Source organism: Micromys minutus (genome assembly GCF_963924665.1).
Source record: "Micromys minutus genome assembly, chromosome: 22".
In the NCBI taxonomy this organism is placed as follows: domain Eukaryota; kingdom Metazoa; phylum Chordata; class Mammalia; order Rodentia; family Muridae; genus Micromys; species Micromys minutus.
This window is the reverse complement of record NC_137957.1, coordinates 47,466,170-47,486,058: the sequence shown is the minus strand read 5'-3', so window position 1 is coordinate 47,486,058 and position 19,889 is coordinate 47,466,170. Positions and strand designations below refer to the sequence as shown.

Below are 19,889 nucleotides of genomic sequence, written 5' to 3'. Positions count from 1 at the left end.
CTTCTTAGTTCCCTACTTGTTGGGGAGTCTAACTCCTGAGCCGTGTTCATGCCATTTGATTAGCGCCAGCCCACCTGGTTAAAGAGATCTTTCCTATCTTTCCTGGCCCCTGAGGTTTCTGCCCCTGGGCTGACGCACACAGACGACCTGGATTTTCATCATTTGAAACAGTCTCTGGAATCTAGTTGCCTCTAGTCCTAAATCTAGACTCCTATCTCTCCAGGAAGAAGCTTGACTCATGAGTGAGTCTCAGGCACTGTGCGCTCCTTGATCATGTTGTGTTTCCATGAGTCTTTGAGGAAGAACTAAAAATAGGTAGCAGCCACCCAGTGACACAGGGCAAAGTCCTGAAGCTGGCCATTTATTTGTACCTGGGCTTCATTATCTTTGTGTGTCCCAAGCACAAGAACCAAGTGAAAGAAACGGAGGCACCCAGAGAGAGGGGCTCTCCCAGAATCACTAAGGAAATAATAGCAAACATCACAGATCAGGCCATAAGGTACTTGACGCATGAGCATAAGGGTATGAGTTCGATTCCCAGATCCCACATAAAAAAGCCAGGCAGGTATGGCAGCATGCAGCAGTGGTTCCAGCATGGGGGGGACAGAGACAAGAGAATCCTGGGGCTTGTTGGCCAGCCAAGCTACACTGTGTGGCAAGTCTCACATTCCGTGGTAGACCTTGTCTCAAAAAAACAAGATGGAAGGCTGCAAGGCTCCAGAGGAACAACATCCAAGGCTGGCTTCGGGTCCTAATACTCCTACCCAACATGTTTACATGCATGTGCATAAATACATACACATGCTTACTAGCTCCTCTGTGCGAAGTAAAAACAAACATACATTGTGATGTTGTAGCAGGCTCCAAATGAGAGAGAAGAGAGAGAGAGAGAGAGAGAGAGAGAGAGAGAGAGAGAGAGAGAGAGAGAAGGAGGGAGGGAGGGAGGGAGGGAGGGAGGGAGGGAGAGAGGGAGAGAAAGTTTTGCTTACAACCTGGTCACAGACAGGATCTAGGACTGGAAGCCAATATGTTATTTATTACTCTCTCCAAGCCTCAGCTTTTCCATCTGAAAAGTGAGTTCAGCCCTCCCTCTCTGATCAATTTGTGGTGAGCTCAGACAGAAAGAGGAGTTTGCCTGCCAGGCAGAGGGTGGCACAGAGTTGGAGTGGAGTCCAATGGATGTGGGACCTCCATCCTGCTGTTCTCACCAGCACATTCCTGGCAATGGTTAGATGAGAGGGCTAGACTGGGTTCCAGTTCTGGGAGCTCTAGATGAAGATGACCATGTCACTTCCCTTTCTAGAGAGACCCTCTCTCACCTCACTGAGCCCTGGTGGAGAAGATCAAAGACTGCATTCTTAGAGATCTCCAGCCATGCTCTCTCCTCATCCCAGGTCATACACACAAATAGATCTGAGAGCCAGAGTATTCCGTGTGACCCTGGAGAGTGGGGAGAGAAGCAGGAACTCAGACACAAAGTCCCCAGTGACTCCCAAATCCACTCCACAAGAGGAAGCCAAATGCAAGCCCAGAAGATCTCCCCAGATACAACCAACCCCTTGTTGTGGGGTCAAAGTTCAGAACCCAGATCTGTCCCCAGCAAAACAAACTGGCCCTGCAGCTGTCCGTCACTGGGACAGGAATAAAAGCCATTGGTCCAGAGGGCCAGGCCCCTAGGCAAGTCAGGAGCTGTCTGAAGGAACTCCCCTGCCACCCGTACCCCTCCTCCCCAGGCTCCGAGAGAATGAGGCCCTTTGTCCCCCTATAGGCTCTTGTCTGGCTGGGACTTTGAGTGGGGAGGGCAGCCGGGAGGGGTTTTTAGAGCCCTTCTAGCAGCTTTCCCAAGGGAAAATGGCTGCAGGGGTGTCTGGCTGGGTGTCTGGATGGCTCTGGATAAGAGCAAGGCAAGTTTCCTATTGCTGCAGAGCCAAGGCCCTGGGGCACTCATTCCTTCCCTCCTCCATTCTTGCTCTTTCTCTCTGTTTCTTATTGAGCAGCACCCCCACCCCCCAGTCTGCCCTCACCACCCTGTCTCCCTCTGACCTCCCTCTCGCTCCTCACCCCCTGCTGACCACCAGTCCTGTCTTTGCAGGTACAGGCTGTGGGTGGACAGCTGCTCAGAAATGTTCGGCGGCCTAGACATCTGTGCTGTCAAGGCCGTCCACAGCAAGGATGGCAGAGATTACATCATCGAGGTGAGGAATAAATTAGGAGGGGCTAGCCTGGACCATCCCAAGCAGGAAAAACTCCAAGCTGAATCCCAGCAAGGCAGCCACGCCCTGGCTCCTGGCCTGCCTACCTGTAGCTCAGGGTATATAGTAAGACGTTCCCAGAAGTATCTGTCTCGTACTTCATGCGCCTACCTCAGCTGTAGCAACAGCTGGAGCCTTCCTGTTCAGTACTCTGAGCTCAGAGATCAAAACTCAGGGCACAGCTTTTCCCCAGCTTGTCAGACCAAGAGTGCACAATATTCTGTGCCAGGGTTCTCATCCTTCAAGCGCCTGAGGTAAATACTTCCCTTAGCACCATGCAAGGGTTCCATCCTTACATTCTAAGACGCAGTCTTAAACACAGGAGATTCAGAATTTGCAGGGTACAAGAGAAGGTGACAGGGCATTGTTGAGCAAAGGGACACCATGGTATAGAGTGTGGCAGGAGGGGCAGATGCAACTACCAGAGATAGAATTGTATGAGATGCTCACAGATGGGCAATGGGACCCTTCTGAAGCCCATACATCTCTCTGTCCCATAGTATCCCCCTCCCTTTATGAGCCCTTCCTACCCTCCTCAGAGCCCCCTCTCCTTTCTTCTCCAGTTCCCAGTCTCCAACCCTTCCACAGCTTTACCCTGAAGCACCCCTGTGGCCTAAGGCTCCCCTCCAATCCCAGCTACCTATCTCCACAATGACATGTGAGCCTTCCAGCTCTCTCCTTCCATGAGGCTAGGGAGGAATGAGCTGACACTAGGCCAACACACGTGAGGGAAGCCCTGCGCTCACCAACCCCCTACAGCTGCCTCTCCACGAGTGTGGACAAGTAATGAGAGGCACATGGCTGGGAAGAGCACAAGCAGCCAGCTCTCCAGTCTCCTGTGTCTGCCCTGTGGCCTAGGGACCGGCAGGCAAACAGCGCCAGGTAACCGAATGCGCAGGAAGGTGTACCACCAGGTCAGGGCGCAGTTCCCTTGGCAGTGGGGGCCGGGAGCCCAGGGCAACAGACAGTCTCACCAACTGACTCAGCAGGAAGGTTGAATGTTCCCACCAGGTGAGGGGCATCCCTGTGTCGGACCCCATTCCGGTCTCAAGTCAGGGACCACATGCCCTCTGACTGTCACCAGAACGGAGGTGAGTAGAGGACCACTTCACCTGGGACAGCAGCACCTGTCAAGCCACCCAGCACTGCCTTTCCTCACTGGGACAGTAGACATAAATCTGGTGTGGATGCTCATGTGTGCACACACACACATACAAACACACACACAAACACACATACAAACACATACAAACACATATACAAACACACACATACAAACACACACACAAACACACATACAAACACATACACATACAAACACACACAAACACACATACAAACACACATACAAACACACACATAAACACACACACAAACACACATACAAACACACACAAACACATACACATACAAACACACACAAACACACATACAAACACACATACAAACACACACATAAACACACACACAAACACACATACAAACACACACAAACACATACACATACAAACACACACAAACACACATACAAACACACATGCAAACACACACACAAACACACACACAAACACACATACAAACACACACAAACACACATACAAACACATACACATACAAACACACACAAACACACATACAAACACACACAAACACACATACAAACACACATACAAACACACACACATACAAACATACACATACATACAAACACATACACACATACAAACACACACATAGAAACACACACACATATACAAACACACATACACATACAAACATACAAACACACCACACACACACACACACACACACACACACACACACACACACACGCAAGAGGAATGAAAGATGCTTCGTTCCAGTTTGGGTCTTCTAAACACAAGAAAACTTTTCAGAACTGTTGCAGAAAACCTCAAACAAACAAAATAATTTTCAGACTTGTTTTTTTTTCTTCTGAAGCATTAGAGAATTGTTCTCCTTTGGAGTTTGGGGTAGGGTCAGGAACAGAGGGAGCTTGTTCCTGGGAATGTAAAATGTATTTTTCCCAGTGAAGGGGGAAAAGGCAGCAGAGATCCAAAAATACCATCTCCCAGTGCTTGTGACACATTTGGTGAGGGTGCTCAGGGGAAACACCCTGGACCTCTCTGACCTGGCCCAGGGGATGACCTTGCTCACTGGGAAAAAAATGTTTCCCTGGGGAGAGCAAGTATCTACTTCCTTTGTCTGTGTCCACTGTGGGGATTCCAGTTCTTGACCTCAGGCACCTTGTAGCGGCCATTTTCCAGCACAGAGAATGAGGAGAACCACGCGGGGCAGGAAGCAGTGGGTAGGATGGAGGAGACAGGCAGAGAGCATCAGGGACAGACCCAAGCACTGTTATAACTACCGCTGGGGACTGCCTGGGACCTCAGCTTCTGAGACACTTTGGGTGTTTGTTCTCACCGTCTCCTGAAAGTCACAGCCAGGAGGGCCTTAGCAGCTGCCTGAACCCTTAGTTTGGTTGACAGGAAATAGACCTAGAGGAGACAAGAGACTTTCCACAAGCAAGTTCACAGCAGAGCGCAGGCCTGGAACCCTCGTCCCCTTCTGCTACAGAACTCTCCGTCTACTTCCTCACCACTGATGAGGAAACCATCATTATGGGACCTGCCTTGAAGACTCATTCTGAGATGGGGTCCCATGTAGCTCAGGCTGCCCTCCAATTCAGTATGTAGGAAGACCTTGAATTTCTGATGCCCCTGCCTCTGCCTCCTGAATGCTGGAATCATGGGTGCTGGGGTGGGAGCCAAGGGCCCAAGCATGCAAGGAGAGCAATGTAGTCACATCTCTAGCCCTGCAAACCGCAGCTCGGAGATAGCACGGACGTCATCTACACCTGGTTCTTAGAATAGTGTCCCATGTGACACTATACTGCTTGGTGACACTGTACTGTCAAGGCCTTCCCATGGTAAATGCAAGGACCTCCCCCCAGCCACCTGACTTTGAGTCTAGGTGGCCAAAAAATGATAATTCTGGGACTAAGCTCTCCAATGAGTCTGTTAAGTGAGCTCAGCAAAGGCATGGGTACAGAGCAACTCCTAAGAACATGTGTGGGTCTGAAGGGTTTCTGGAGGAAGGGCAGACCCTGGGTGTCCCATGACGGATAAGGAGTTAGCCAGGGGAGGGAGGGGTGGGCAGAGAGAGCTGGGTACAGGGTCTGGAAGTGAGAATACCCTATTAACCCAGAGCTGGGCAAAGGGCAAAGGCTTGACAGGGTGAGTCAGGTGACAGACAGGGAAAGGCTGCATTCCAACAGGAGAGGAAAGAGGTGGCAAACACAGCTCTGTCACAGGTCTACCAAGACTTTATGTCCCCTTAAGGCTACCAGCTGCCCATACCTAGTGATCACTTGGTACACTGACTCACACCTCTGAGCCTCAGTTTCCCCATCTAGACTGGGTCAACGTGACCTCCCAAAATACCACCCCTTCTTCCTTAAGGACAGCCTGGTTCCCAGGGAGAGTTTAGTTTTAGGCCTGTGTCCTGCCAGAAGCCCCAGAACAATGTCTTTCCTCTTTTGTCTTCTGTTAACCCTGGGTCACTTCCAGCTTGTGTCAAAATTTTAGTTGTTGTTCTAATTGAGCCCCCACCAGTTCCCAGCTCTGAGGACATCTTTAACCTTGGGTCAGAAGAGAGAGGGCCAGCCCCAAGCCCTGGGAGGAGAGTAGAGTGGGAAATGAGGGGGTGGGAAATGAGGGGGCAGAGACCAACGCCCCAAAGAAAAGTACAGAAAAGGTCAACACGTGCTCCCCGGCCCTGGTCACGTTGCTGGACTCCAGTCTGTGGGGGCTGAGTTGAATTGGATCCAGGGAGTCTGTTCAGAAGGAACTAGAGAGAACTGGGTGTCTGCTGGGAGCCCAGACAGCAGGAAGGCCCCAGCTGGGCACTTTGCATGGAGGACATTGCCATCTAGTGGTCATTCTGTCTTGAGCCCAGTGTCAACATTCCTGGAATATAGTGTCCTTTCCTCCACCACCACTAGGTCATGGACAGTTCGATGCCCCTAATTGGAGAACACGTGGAAGAGGACAAGCACTTAATGGCTGACCTTGTTGTCTCCAAGATGAGCCAACTCCTGGTGCCAGGGGCCACGGTGCCCTCGCCCTTGAGACCTTGGGTAAGGTTCCATTGAGAACAAAGGGGATTAGTGTGTCTGGAATGAAAACCCCCAGGATACGAAGGAGATAACCCCAGACAGGCTTCGTGTAGGAGAATAAGGTGGGGACTGAGGCAAGCAGGGGCCCTCCCCGCCTCACATCCCCTAGGAAGAAAACTCCTATCCCATCAGCCTTTGGACAGATTGATGGCAGTGTTCATCTCTGTGTCCCCATGTTGGATCTGAGTGGAGGCATGTGAAAGACCACATGTTCCCGGTGCACAGGTCAATCGAAACTATTGTGTCTCAGGCTTCCCCGTCCCCCAGCCCAGCAATCTCACACCCTCCCCCTGCACCAGCCCCACCAGAAACTACCAGACCACTCTTCGAAAGGTTACCAGCTTGTCAGCCTTCTGGGAAAACAGGTTTCAAGTTGTCCCCCCCAAGCCCGGCCCATGCTTATCCCGTAGAAATTCATCTTTTCATAGACAGAGGAATAGTAGTTGAACTCGAGAGGCTGCCGGGAGCCAGGGGGCTTTTGCAGCAGCCTCCATGTCTATTCTAAACGTCTATCAGGAGGCACGCTGTGGATTTTACACCAGTGGTTTTAAAAATACGTATCTAAGGCTCTGCCTCTCACCAGAAATACTGTAGCCACTTTCCTTTCTTTTCTCTTGCTCTAGGGTCCACAGACTAAACCTGCAAAATCTCCCGGGCAAGGCCAGCTAGGACCTCTGCTAGGCCAACCCCAGCCAAGGCCACCTCCACAAGGTAAGACACAGGACAGCCACTGAGAAACACTGTACCCATGAAGTTGAAATGCAGCGCAGAGGACAGTGAGGTGTCTCAGTGATAAGACTGTGTAAGCATGAGGACATGAGTTCAAATCCCCACCACACAAGTAACAAGCTGGGCCTGTGGCCATAGCACAGGGGGAAGGGAGGGAGAGGCAGCATAACTGGCTGACAAGTTATGTTAAGCTCCAATGACAGGCTTCAGGCTCAGTAAGAGATGCTGTCCAAAGCAGTGGTTCCCAACCTGTGGGTCATAAACCCCTCTGGGGTTGCATATCGGATATCCTGCCTATCAGACATATACACTGTGAATCATAATAGTAGCAAAATTACAGTTATGAAGTAGCGACAAAAAGAATTTATGATTGGGAGGTCACAGAAACCTGAGGATCCAGATTAAGGAGTCACTGCATCAGGAAGGTTGAGAGCCACTGGGCTAGAGGGACTAAGGTAGGAAGCAACAGAGGAAGACGCTCAGTGTCCTCTGACCTCCACGCGTACATCCAAGGGTGGGTACATGCACAGAGCAAGTAAATAATTAAATCAGTAAAAGTGCATTGCTGGAGACAGTCTAGTCCAGTGGTACTCAGCCTTCCTGATACCGTACCCTTGATATGCATATCCATCTGCATGATGAGGGCCCTAGGAGGGATGCTGTCCTCCTGAGGTCAGAGTAGGAGTAGGGAAGAGAGAACAGGATTGCTAAGAATTTAACCTGTCAGCCCCTGTGCTAGGGCCACTCCCTTCTACACTGGAATTCATCCATTCGTCCTCCCAGCCACTCTGCAGAGGAAGGGTTAGTGTTTCCCTTTCCCAAGGAGGAAGTTGAAATTTTGCCCAGGAAGGCGCAATGAGAAGATGGCACGTTTACAAGCCTGGACTTTCGAACCTTCTGGGAAATGTTATTTCTAGCCACTAGTGATGCCTGGGTATACATTTGTGAGCCAACCAGCTAGAGTGAGAAAGAGAAAAGAAACTCAGAACATTATACCCTCTGCTGATATTCTTCCTCAAAATCATCCCTGCACTACTCCAGAAAAGCCACTGCTTGTTAGGGGGTGGATGAAAGATGGACCACAAGAGCAGGAATCAGGAAAAAAAGACCTCCTGGAGGAAGGTCAGATGTGGAGGGCCTCCCATGCATGGGCTCAAGAGGAGTACCACAAAGTGTCAAGCAGATCGGGGTGCTCAGCCCTGCTGCTCTGGGCCAGCTGGGGCTTCAGAGCAGCTTGGCATGGAGATGCCAAGGCAGATGATCTCCTTCAGCAGAAGGAAGACAGCTCTATTCTGTCCTGAACTGTCTAGTCACTTTTATTAAAGCGACAAATTTGCTGGGGGCACCAGATGGCTTCCCCTCTCACAGATCTAGGAAGCACAGCTCCTCTTCCTTCCCTCCCTTCCTTCATCCCTTTCAGCCTTCTCTCTCTCCTTCCTGTAAAAGCAACTTTTATTTTGTAGTAATTATCTGAGAGGTCTAGTCCTAGAAGCCTCTGGCCTCCATACAATCTTACCTAGGCCTAGAATGTTTTCAGCCTCTGAGACTTGCCACTGAGTCAATTTACCATTTCTAGCTCTTTCTGATGACTGGCTAATTCAACTCAGCTGTCTGGCTCAAACTCCTCTCCAAGCTGACTGATTTCAGCCTGGCTTCTCTTGGCTTCTCCTGAATTGCTCTGCTTGGCCTCATACTAACTTTGGTGATCTGTTCTAATCTTCCGGCTTCTTTTCACTCTCTTGCTAGTTCTGTCTTCACCTGTGTAGAGCTTGCTCTCTCTTCAACCTCTCTCTGTAAAACTTTTCCCAGGGAAAACTGCCCATCCTCCCCTTCTCTCTCTTCCCTGCTCTTCCTTAGGTAGCCTCTCTTTTCTTGTGAGAGTTGGGCATATCCTGTTTTTGTTCTCTCTAGTGACAAAGTCTTCACAGTTTGAATAAAGAACAGCAACAGTAATTGTGTGGACAAAAACCTGCTGGCCCCACCCATAGAGCTTTGGGGGCCTTTAAGACACAAACCAAAGCAAACCCTGTATAGTGAACAGTCATGTTCTGGAGGAGTATATGTGTTCAGTCCAGTTCATCTCACCACCTTTCCGGTTTAGCTCAGTGATTGTGACCCATCAAAGCTCAAGTTCTGCAGTGACAGCAGAAGAAATAACCACTTCCAAGTCTATAGGATAACGCTGACCACCATTAGAAAGGGATCCAGCAAAGGGGTGGTCATTTGTAGAACTTCTGTCCTCACTAATAATTCACGATTAATGACAACTGCACGGCTCTTACGATCAATGCCTGCTGTCTTATGAGCAATTCTAATAGACAGATTGCTGTCCGTGGTTGTCATTAGCAATCCTTCTGACACATGTAGCTCTTCTCTCCTCCGACCTGACAATACCATACTTACAAATGGTACCAAACTCTGTATTCACTGCCCTCCTTTCCCTCTCTGGCCAGGATTTTAATGGCAGCCCATTAAAAGACAGACAGCTGGTGTGTTCTGATCTTCTCTCACCCACAGGAAAAGCCTACTTGATAAAGAGATTATTTTAAGAAACATGTGGCTAGGAGCTGGAGAGATGGCTGAGTGGTTAAGAGCACTGACTATTCTTCCAGAGGTCTTGAGTTCAAATCCCAGCAACCCCATGGTGGCTCACAACCATCTATAATGGGGTCTGATGCCCTCTTCTGGTGTGTCTGAAGACAGCTACAGTGTACTTATATATAATAAGTAAATTTTAAAAAAAGAAACGTGGCTAAACACTATGTTAAGTGAGTTGAAAAATAATCAATTTAAAACAAATTAAGGTAATTAGAGGAAACATTCAGTGAATTAATATTCAAACTAAAAATAACAAGGCTAATTTTAAAACATTTTCACCAATTTCTATAAATAACAAAATCACATTATGACTTTGTTTTGAACTTACTTCCAAACACAGTGAGCATAAAGTTTTCTTTTAATAAACTTCATCTTTTTAGGATCAAATTCTGTGCTTAGTAAAAATCATGTGTATTGTGTGTGTGTGTTTGTAATGATCAAATTAAAAATACTAAATTGTTTGCTTTGCCAAAAAGCTTTAAGAAATAGCCAAAGTATCTCTTGATGAATCCCAGGAATAATAGTTAATGAGTTATTTAACTAGGACACAGATTTTCCAAGATAGTTTCAGCCCAGAGGCAGAGGGGGAAGCGTAAGATGAAAGGAAAGAAAAAAACAGATGTTTTGTTTGACCTGCACTGGGTTGAGACAACAAAAAATGTTATCAACATACAAAATTCATAGAACTTTTACTTAAACATCTGGATTTTTCTCTTAAGTCTTCTACCCCTACTCCTGGTCAATTTTTAGCCTCTCTAGAAAGCCCAGATGTTTTAGAAATACCCAGCAGGTTTTCCTACCCAGCATGCCATGGTGATTAGTAAGAGATGTTCCCTTGGTCACAGAAACTTACTATTTGTCCCCGACCTTGCTCTTCTCCCTGCCTTTCCACAGAGATAAGAATCCATTCATATTTATTCTTTAGGAGGAGAGTGAGAACTATGTCTTACACTAAATGGGAATTAAGTCTTAGTATTTGAGATAGTGTCTTACTCTAAACACAGACTGGACTGAAACTCGCTGTATAGCCAAGGCTAGCCTCAGCAAGCTTTCCACAGTCCTCCTGCCTCAGCTTCCTAAGCACCGGGATTACAGGTGTGAGTCCCTATGCTTGACTCTGTACACCTTCCTGATTAGCTCTTCCTTTTCATTCCTATTACATCAAAACTTTACCTATGACCTCTTTAAAGTCCCGTTGAGGGTTTAAGGTATCAACATTTGAATTTAAGGAAACATGTTCTGTCTGTAACACCATCCCAATCCCTATCCTGACCCAATTGACCTACAAATCCATCCATACATTGGAGTGTGGGGCCTGACTAACTAATGTGCAACTTTCCAGTGTTTCTCTATTACATGGCTCTATACATTAATGCTAAAATGAAAAACACGTGCTATCTTGTAAACTGCCTTTCCTGTTTAGTGATGTATATTTGGCACATACTGCCGACAGGTTGGTTAATAGTACCCTGTCAAGACGTGATAATCATCCCAGACTCTGTTGCTTTCTTGTGGCTACTCTGTTTTGACACAGGGTCCTATGCCTCCCAGGATGACCTTGAGTTCTGCACATCATCAGTAATGACTTTGAATTCCTGACCTTCTTGCCTCTGCCTTCTGAATACCAGAATTACAGACATTCCCCGTCATACCTAACCGCGTGGAGAATCAATAATAGGACTTTGTGCTTTCTAGAGAAGCACTCTACCAACCCAGCTATGTCCCCAGCCATCTAGATGTTTCCTGATGTTCCTAACCATCTCCCTGAGCATCTATGTTGTTTTTAGTTATAAACAACATGTTTATATAAACATGTATTGCGTGTAAAGTCACATTTATTCCAAAAAAGAAAAAATGAACTTTAACCCTTTCTTCGCCGTGTAGGGGGCCCTCGCCAGGTTCAGTCTCCTCAGCCTCCCAGATCTAGAAGTCCATCCCAACAGAGGCTCTCCCCACAAGGCCAGCAGCCTGTGAGTCCCCAGTCAGGATCTCCACAGCAGCAAAGGTCACCAGGCTCTCCACAGCTATCCAGGGCATCTGGTGGCAGTTCTCCAAACCAGGCCTCCAAGCCAAGTGCCAGCCTCAGTTCACATACCCGGCCTCCTGTGCAGGGACGCAGCACCTCCCAGCAGGGTGAGGAGCTCCAAAAGCCAGCATCACCTCACCCCCACCTCAAGTAAGTATTTGAGAGTCTGAATGGGTATAGTATAGAGATGGAATATGCCCAAAGATGAGCTGACTCAGGGACCCAACAAGGCTTGCTTAGGATTCACACAGGGGAAAGTGGACCTATAGGGTGGCGTCTGTGTAGCAGCGATCAGCACTTTGAGAGTACAGGTTAGGCCCCAGTCATCCCCTGCTGTGTTACCAACAAATCCAAATTTATGCAGCTGAAGAAAAACAGTTTTCTAGTTGTTCTAATTTCCTTTCTGTTGCTGTGATAAAACATTTTCAGTGAGAAACCATTTTAGAGGGTGCAGAGAGACAGCTCAGGGGGTAAGAGCACTGGTTAAGAATACTCTTCCAAGTTGGGAGAAGACTGAAGGCCCAGAAATAGATGGGAACACCACAGGAAGTCTAGCAGAGTCAAGAGTCCTGGACTCCTGGGACCTCTCAGAGCCACCAACCAAAGAACATACACGGGCTAGAATGAGCCCCTCCCCTTCCCTGCCTCCCTCCCCCACACATGAAGCAGACAGGCAGCTCAGTCTTCATGGCTGCCCTGCCTGGCCTCAGTGGAAGAGAATGTGCCTAATCTGGCAGAGACTTGATGCGGGGAGGGGGGTCCCCACCCTCTCAGAGGAGAAGAAAAGGGGGAATGGGGGAAGGTACTCGGTGAGGGAGGGACCAAGAGGAGGAATGTTTGGAATATAAACTAATAAAATTTAAAAAGCAGAAAGCCTATCCAAACCAAATACTTGTCTTAGGAAACCCAGTCTCTATATACACCTAAGAAAATGAGGACACTATTACCCACCTTGCAAGTTCTAGGGTAGCATCATGTGCATACTGTAATGCCTGATTTCTGGTCTCACCATCTTTTAATGACCCTGCTCAGCCAGCAGGCTTCAGGACCAGCCCGAGACTCGTTTCCTTGGGAGTTCCAGCCTTGACCATCCCAAACTTCTTGCTTTCTGTTTCAGCAAATCACAATCCCTGACTAACAGCCTCAGCACGTCAGATACCTCCCATCGAGGAACCCCAAGTGAAGATGAGGCCAAGGCTGAGACAATCCGCAACCTGAGGAAGTCCTTTGCCAGCCTCTTCTCCGACTAGCGCCTATCCAGGCTGGAGAACAGGCGGGCAAGAAGCCTGGAGCCTTTCTCTGGTTCCCTCCTTCTCAGCCTTGGTTCCTGATGGAAATATGCTTCCTAAATACGTCTGACCCAGGAACTGGTGATCTGCATTCATTCCCACCTCCCTGACCATGACATTCCAATGCTGTCTGACTGAGTGGTAGCCTTGAGAGCCCATAGGTTCCTCAACAGGCCTCTAGACAGACAAGACACCCCTACACTCACCATTCGCTTGCTCCCCTGCCGCCAGTACCAAGTGAGACGTCTATGTGGCTTGTTTTTGCAGTCTTATTAGTATTTTGCTTGCCTTTGGGCAGAGGCCCCCTTCTAGGCCTTGACTCACCTTCATCAAATGCATACATTATAGTCAGACCTCAGCAACACAAGAGGCAATACTTTCTAATGGTGTTTTTGCAAAGAGATGGGAAAGCCCAGCCTGGAAGACCACTACTCACCTAAAGCAAACTAGTGTCATTCTTGCCAGGAATAGGCTGACAAAAGGCCCCATCACAACTTGATGTCAACTGGAAAAAGCTAGGCCCTATGCAAAAAGTGGGACCTTTGAGAACAGGCCAGAGGGAAACCCACAAAGCCAACAACAGGAAACCAGAAGAGAGAGCCTGTGTTCTCTGGGGAGAGAGTCACAGTATTGTACTTGTCTGATCTCACCCAGAATCTGTTCTTCATCCTTAAGGCTAGATGGGAACCCAGAGAAAGTGAATGGTTCCCTGACTCAGGATCAGAAGACTCAGTTTACCTGCTCTGATAAAGGAGTCAGTAGGCCACTCAATTTATAGTGGGAGAGCCTTCAAAAACAGTGTGTTTTTCTTTAGGAGACATTGAAGCCTTTTGGAATTTCTTCCAGAAAAAGTTCCACTCCAACCTTGTTTCATCGTAGTCATGATGAGTAGGATGGTTTGTTTGCTGCAGAGCTAGGCAAATTGGTCCTGATTCTTTTTCCAGTGGTCTTTCCCCTGCACCAGTCTGCCTCCCAGGATCACATCACCAAGTACCTGGTGCTAGAAACATTGTATATGCCAGAAGCAGCCTCCTGGTCCCAAGAAGACTGACCCAGGACGTCAGAACAGAGCCATGTCTCTCTGTACAGCCCCTGCGGTCACCTAAGGCGTGCTCTGTGTGAGGGAGGGAAGTTATTAACTGAAGCAGCTCTGGTTATTCTCGAGTTCTGCATAGTGTCTGGCGATCATCTGAGGCTTCCTTGACTCTCCAGGGGCATAGAAGCAGTCACTATGGTTTCTAGGGAATCTGTTTTCTTGAAACAGTCTCTCTCACTCAGCAACTCAGGCTGGCATGGAATGTATTATGTAGCCCACACAAGTCTCAAACTCTGACTCTATCAGCCTCCCACGTGCCGAGATTACATTTATGAAACACCACACCCAGCAAGTAAGTAATCCATCCCTTTTTGGTCATGCCCAGACATGAGTGGCAGAGACTCTCTCCTGACTTGGTTCACTTAGAACCCTGCATTTTTGCAGAATGCACTGACAGGCTGGTTTCCAGCAGGGATCAGCTCAGTATCAAAGCAGTAGCTATGCCGCTGGCTGCTAGAGATCCAGTTGGCCCTCAAGGTCATCCTCTTTCTCCTTCCCTCAAGACCAAGTCAGTACTGAGAGCAAGCATACTAGAGTTATTTCAGAAGCCCCCTTGGCCTCTCTTTTCATGTCCTTGGTTTAGTGGTAAGTGCCAGCTGTCATGTAAGCACACGTAGGACCAGTGACCACTGAGGCCATCATTTGGAGCTGGAGATGCAGGGCTTAGGCCTAGTTGGAAATGCCCAGAATCAACAGCAAAGTCGAGTGAACTACTGAAGGCCTAGAAACTCCAATACCAAGAAAACCCAAGCTGTCTTACTGCTAACTCCCATGAATTCAGTGTGAGGACAGTCCATGGGCATGCCCTCACCCATCCTGCCCACATCTCTCTCAACTGCTCTTCTACCACAGGATGAAGATGGCAAAAGCTTCCAGAATGCTTCTTTAGGCTAATGGGGATGACACACAGAACATATGTCAGTGCATTCTTCTGCTCCCTGGAAAGGGAGGACATGAGGCCAGCAGCTCCAGGCCATGCTTTAGGTAGGTTATCCAAACAAGAAAAAAGATTAGTCTGTTGCTTCCTCCTCTTGCCCCTCCTCTGACTTAGTTCTTGCACCTTTCTCTAGAACCTCTGAAGAAAGTTAGGTGAAGCATAAGGAAGGAGTATGGGAGGTAAGATTTGAAATATCAAGTATCAAAAGACAGTCTGAAAGTGAGTTTTACAGAAGAGGGTGTGGCTGTGAGTGCCTCGCTAATGACCAGAACGAGTACATTAAGACAGACGTAACATCTTAAAGCCCCATTCCCTCACTTCAGACTGTAGTCATCTTTCTAGCAGGTTCCTGATATTTGCTTCAGTGACAGACTGCTGGAGAAGCTCGGCCTCACTCATGAGGCACATGCGGAAGGCAATCAGAACACCTGCTTCACAGAAGCTCCTGACAGGAACAGCTCAAGTTGCTCCTTCAGGAGCACCTTTCTATAGAAAGCTTTGCCGTAGTCACACACATACACACACACACACACACACACACACACAAAGAGACAGACAGACAGACAGACAGACAGACAGGGGAAATCCTGTGGTCTGGAACAGAGTGAGAGGCATCACAGAAAGCTACCCTCTGGGTAATTAAGAACATGGGGACACAGGGACACAGGTAGCAGTCATCACTCTACAGCAGTTTCAACCTTGTCTCAAAAATAAAACAGCTCCTGACACAGTGGAGTAAAAACCAGCAGCAGGAAGTTTCTCAAAATGTGGGCAATGGCCCTGGACGTAACTAGTTATAAAGGCCCAGAAAACTTTGCTTCAGAGCACAGAACTGTGAACCTGTAGTTAGAGGGCTCAGAGCCTGCAGCTTGATCAGCCCACTGAGATTGGGCTCGGTTCTGAAGCAGGGCTTCAATCACCAGCCTTGCTAAGGACCTACTCCTTTAAAGTGGCTCCATAAATAACCATGTGGCCAAAATATTCTCACATTCTGCCATTAAAAACATCTCAGCAATCAATGACATCCCTCCAAGATCCTAACTACAGTAGCACAAATGTCTTTCAAAGTCTAAGTCAGGCTAGGCATCCTGATTTTTATAACCATGCAAGTGTGTCTGTAACATTAGACTGTAGCCAGCACTTTCAGTAATTTCCAACTGGCCTGGGAATGAAAACAGAAGCCAAGAATATAGATACAGCTCCCATGGAGCCCACATCTCTCTCCAGTGGACTGTTTTTCCCATAGGCTACAGTACATGTTGCTCCAAAAACTTTAACCTTCAATAACTGTGACATTTGGAGATGGAAAAGGGCAAAAGGAATGGGGGTAGGGCCATTGTAAATAGAATCTGAAAGGTTCTATTTATTGGGTTCTGCTCTTTTACAATTTTGACCCAAACAATAGCATTTTCCTTCCAAGCTGACCTAGTGAAGCTGAGACACAACAAAGACCTATTCAATTTGTACACAATGACCAGGGACTTCCCAACACACCCCAAAGGACACCTCGAAACAGCCACAGCACACTTCCTCCAGACAGGTCCCATGATCAGATGATGCTGGATGGACTTAAGGCACAGAATGCCCACACCATTCCTCTTTCCCCAAGGCTTCTGGGTTCTGCACCCACTCTAGCAAGCAGTTAGTCTATTCCCCAAGTATCAGATGTGGCAATTCTTCAGACTCTTTAAAAAAAAAAACAAAACAAACAAAAACCACCCTCCATATAACTGAACAGCCACTGTCTCCAGGAAGTTCTCATGTGAATACCCATAAAAGCAGCACCAGGGAAGTGAGCTTGCTGGGCACCTGGGATGTGGCACAGGAGCTTCGAGCAGCTGCTCAGCGGTAGTTAGGTATTAAGGAATCTCTTTGGGTTACTCTCCTAGAAAATCAGGAAATTAATGACATGTATGTGACAGATTAAGATTGGAGAAAGGATGGTTTCCTAAGCCTATAAGATGAGGAAGTCATCTGAAATTGCACCAACAGAAATATCAGTAAAAAGAGAAAATAGAAAAAAATGCTACTGGACCCAGGAAAGGAAGCGGCCCTCTACATGAGAGCCTCGAAGTCTATACTGATCAAACACAGCTCAGCTTTGTAAACAAGGCCCCAGGACAGTGTGCACCGGCTCCTAGCAGCAGGCCAATCTTGCCTGCTTTGGTCAGCTTCATAAAATAGTTTGGTGGTTCATTTTCTATATTCAGAAGTGGTGAAGGGCTGCAGGTTAATCCAGCCTTGCACATATAAGTGGTAACATAATTATCACCAGGACCAGCCCATTCTCTTCAAGAGAGTTTGCCCATTATCTCTAGGCTTCTTATCCCAAAGCCAAGACAGCTGATAGAAATAACCTGGTGTCAGATTCGGCCCTAAACCAGAGTAGCTGATTAAACTGTTTAATATTTAGACTTTAATAGGCAGCACTTTAGGCTGGATTGAAGACAAATGAGAAGTTGGGTGACAAGCAAGCCAAATTGGTCCACTTAGGAGCATAAAGGACAGACACAGAAGCTCTTTTGTGTTCCCACAAAGCATGAGCCCAGACTGATAAAACATGCACACCCAGGCTTCATATTCAGATCTAACTGGCAGACCTAGAGAGAGAGAAAAAAAAAAAAAAAAAAAAAAAGAGGTTTTTTTCATCAAGTCTCGAGAAGTTAACACTTTTTATACCCAACACTTTCTTTTACTTTGGAATATCAGTAACAAGTGTTAACAACTCACACGAGATTCCCAGTAGAGAAAAAACGAAGTCAAATCAGATCTTTAGGGCCTGGAGAGTTCTGTGTTTGCAGTACAAGCACAAGGAGCTGTATTAGACTCTCAGAACCCATGTTGAAAAGCTGGGCCTGGTGGTGAGCGCTTGTAATCTCAGCACTGGGAACACAGTCTGGAGTTCACAGGCGAGTCGGTCTAGCAGAGTTCCTCCAGGCCAAGTGAGACAGTGTGCACACATCTCTACATGACTGGCCTAGCGTACCCAACTCCCTTACCCATGCTTACAAAGCACTGCTAGCACCTAGCACAGCACAGTACCTGTCCAGCTCTTCTCCAAGGTTCAGATAGGCAGACAGGAAGAAACAGACCTAGGAACCAACTCTGAACGGAAGCGGGAGGATAATCCAACTCACCGGTTAAGAATTACAGAGATATGTACGAGGCAATGTCTTCAGCAACTGAGAAGAACTAGAAAGGAAAAAGCTACAGAATTCTGGATTTCTACACAGGGAGTCACAAGTTGGAAAGGGCTCTTCCAAGACTGAATTACCAGCCATGTCAAATGGGCAAAGGGGAGGAGAATCAAGGTCCTATTACTGAAAGTGACTGCTGGAGGACTTAGGGGCTGAGAACGATGGGAGGCTACTACAAGCCAACACACTGGGGCTGCACCATTCTCTAGCGCTTGCCATGGGCTTCTAGGCTGTCCTGTTCCCGTTACAGTGCACGGAGAAGACATCACAAAGCCATGATTCACTCACTCTGTTATCAGCAATACATAAAAGCTCAACAGTCCAATGACAAGGATGCAAAGACTTTCTAAGCTTCTCAATATAAAAGAAGCTGTTAGTCAAGAGGAAATGCTTTGAGGACACTTTAATAAAAATTCTGAGAGGTGCCTAAGTTTAGATTTAGAGCACTCTGCCAGTATCTTACACTCAAGACTTGCAATGTCTGCCAGTTAAGCCCAGTGAGGCCGGACACCAGCACCATCGGGATCTCCCAGGGCCCATTCTGAAACTTGTAATTGGTGCTCTGGTCATCACTGTTTCCCATGTCTCCTTTCTCACACACTTGTGCATACACACACACAAACACACACACACACACAAAATCACTCCATGGGCAACCTAACATTCAGCTACAAAAACATGTTCTGAAATAGAATCTAGATCAATCAAAACTTCAGGGTGACCTCTTTAGCCATACCTAAATGAAGCCTATGGCATTCAGTGGACATTAAGACTGTCCTATAGATCATAGAAACATAATGTTAAAGGTCATACAGCCTCTAGCCTCTGGAATATCAAACAGAATTTTCTTCACTGTGATGCAAAGACTCAAAACACATGTAGCAAAGTGTCACTCGCATACAGGACTCAAAATATCTCTGCAGCACATATTCCAAGCCATTTCCTAATATGCAAACATGTTTTTAAGAACAGGAAGACACTGGCACTATTCCTATTTCCTGCAGATGTTAATAGCATTTTATTCTTGTGCAGCAGCTCCGATATAAATGTGTCACTTCAGCATGTTCCTATAGTAATTTGTATGAAGTCATTTGTGTTTGGGCTTTTTCTTGTTGTAGAATAAATAAATGTTGAATTTTGAGTATTTTAAGTCTTAAAAGCACAACCTCCCAGAGAGGGGGCTGTCCTTGAACAAGTACATCACTTGACAGCACATAAAGAATGCTGGTGTTAAGACTGTCTTTGATACCAAAACACAAGTGGGAAACCAACCCTGGGTTGTGTCTATATCAACTCTGGTGTTCGGAGCCCTTGAAGTTCCTCACAGAACCCAGAAAAGCTGCTAAGTAAAGGGTTGGGCTCACTCTGAGTTCAAGGGAACTAGTTCAGCTTTTATCATGATGTAAGCTGAGCTTTCACACGATTGAGCACCACTAATAAAACAGGCACTTCCTATAATCAACCACCTTTTCACACTGAGGTGTGAAAACACATATTTTCAAATATACAAATTAACAGTGTGACTAAGGTTTTTCTACTAAATATATCCTTAACAAAAGTCAAATCTGCA

At 47.2% G+C, this 19,889-nt stretch overlaps 1 protein-coding gene across 1 annotated transcript in view; it reads left to right on the top strand.

Annotated features, from left to right (window-relative positions):
* Window positions 1-13,050, top strand: part of SYN3 (synapsin III) — a gene marked incomplete at both ends in the record, with an annotated part of 318,172 nt that extends 305,122 nt beyond the window's left edge. The window contains 5 exons of the mRNA XM_080935390.1: window positions 2,093-2,195; window positions 6,274-6,408; window positions 7,071-7,158; window positions 11,659-11,950; window positions 12,918-13,050. Coding sequence (XP_080791516.1) covers window positions 2,093-2,195; window positions 6,274-6,408; window positions 7,071-7,158; window positions 11,659-11,950; window positions 12,918-13,050 — 751 coding nt within the window. The remainder of the gene's footprint in view (window positions 1-2,092; window positions 2,196-6,273; window positions 6,409-7,070; window positions 7,159-11,658; window positions 11,951-12,917) is intronic.
* Between the last annotated feature and the right edge of the window lie 6,839 nt (window positions 13,051-19,889).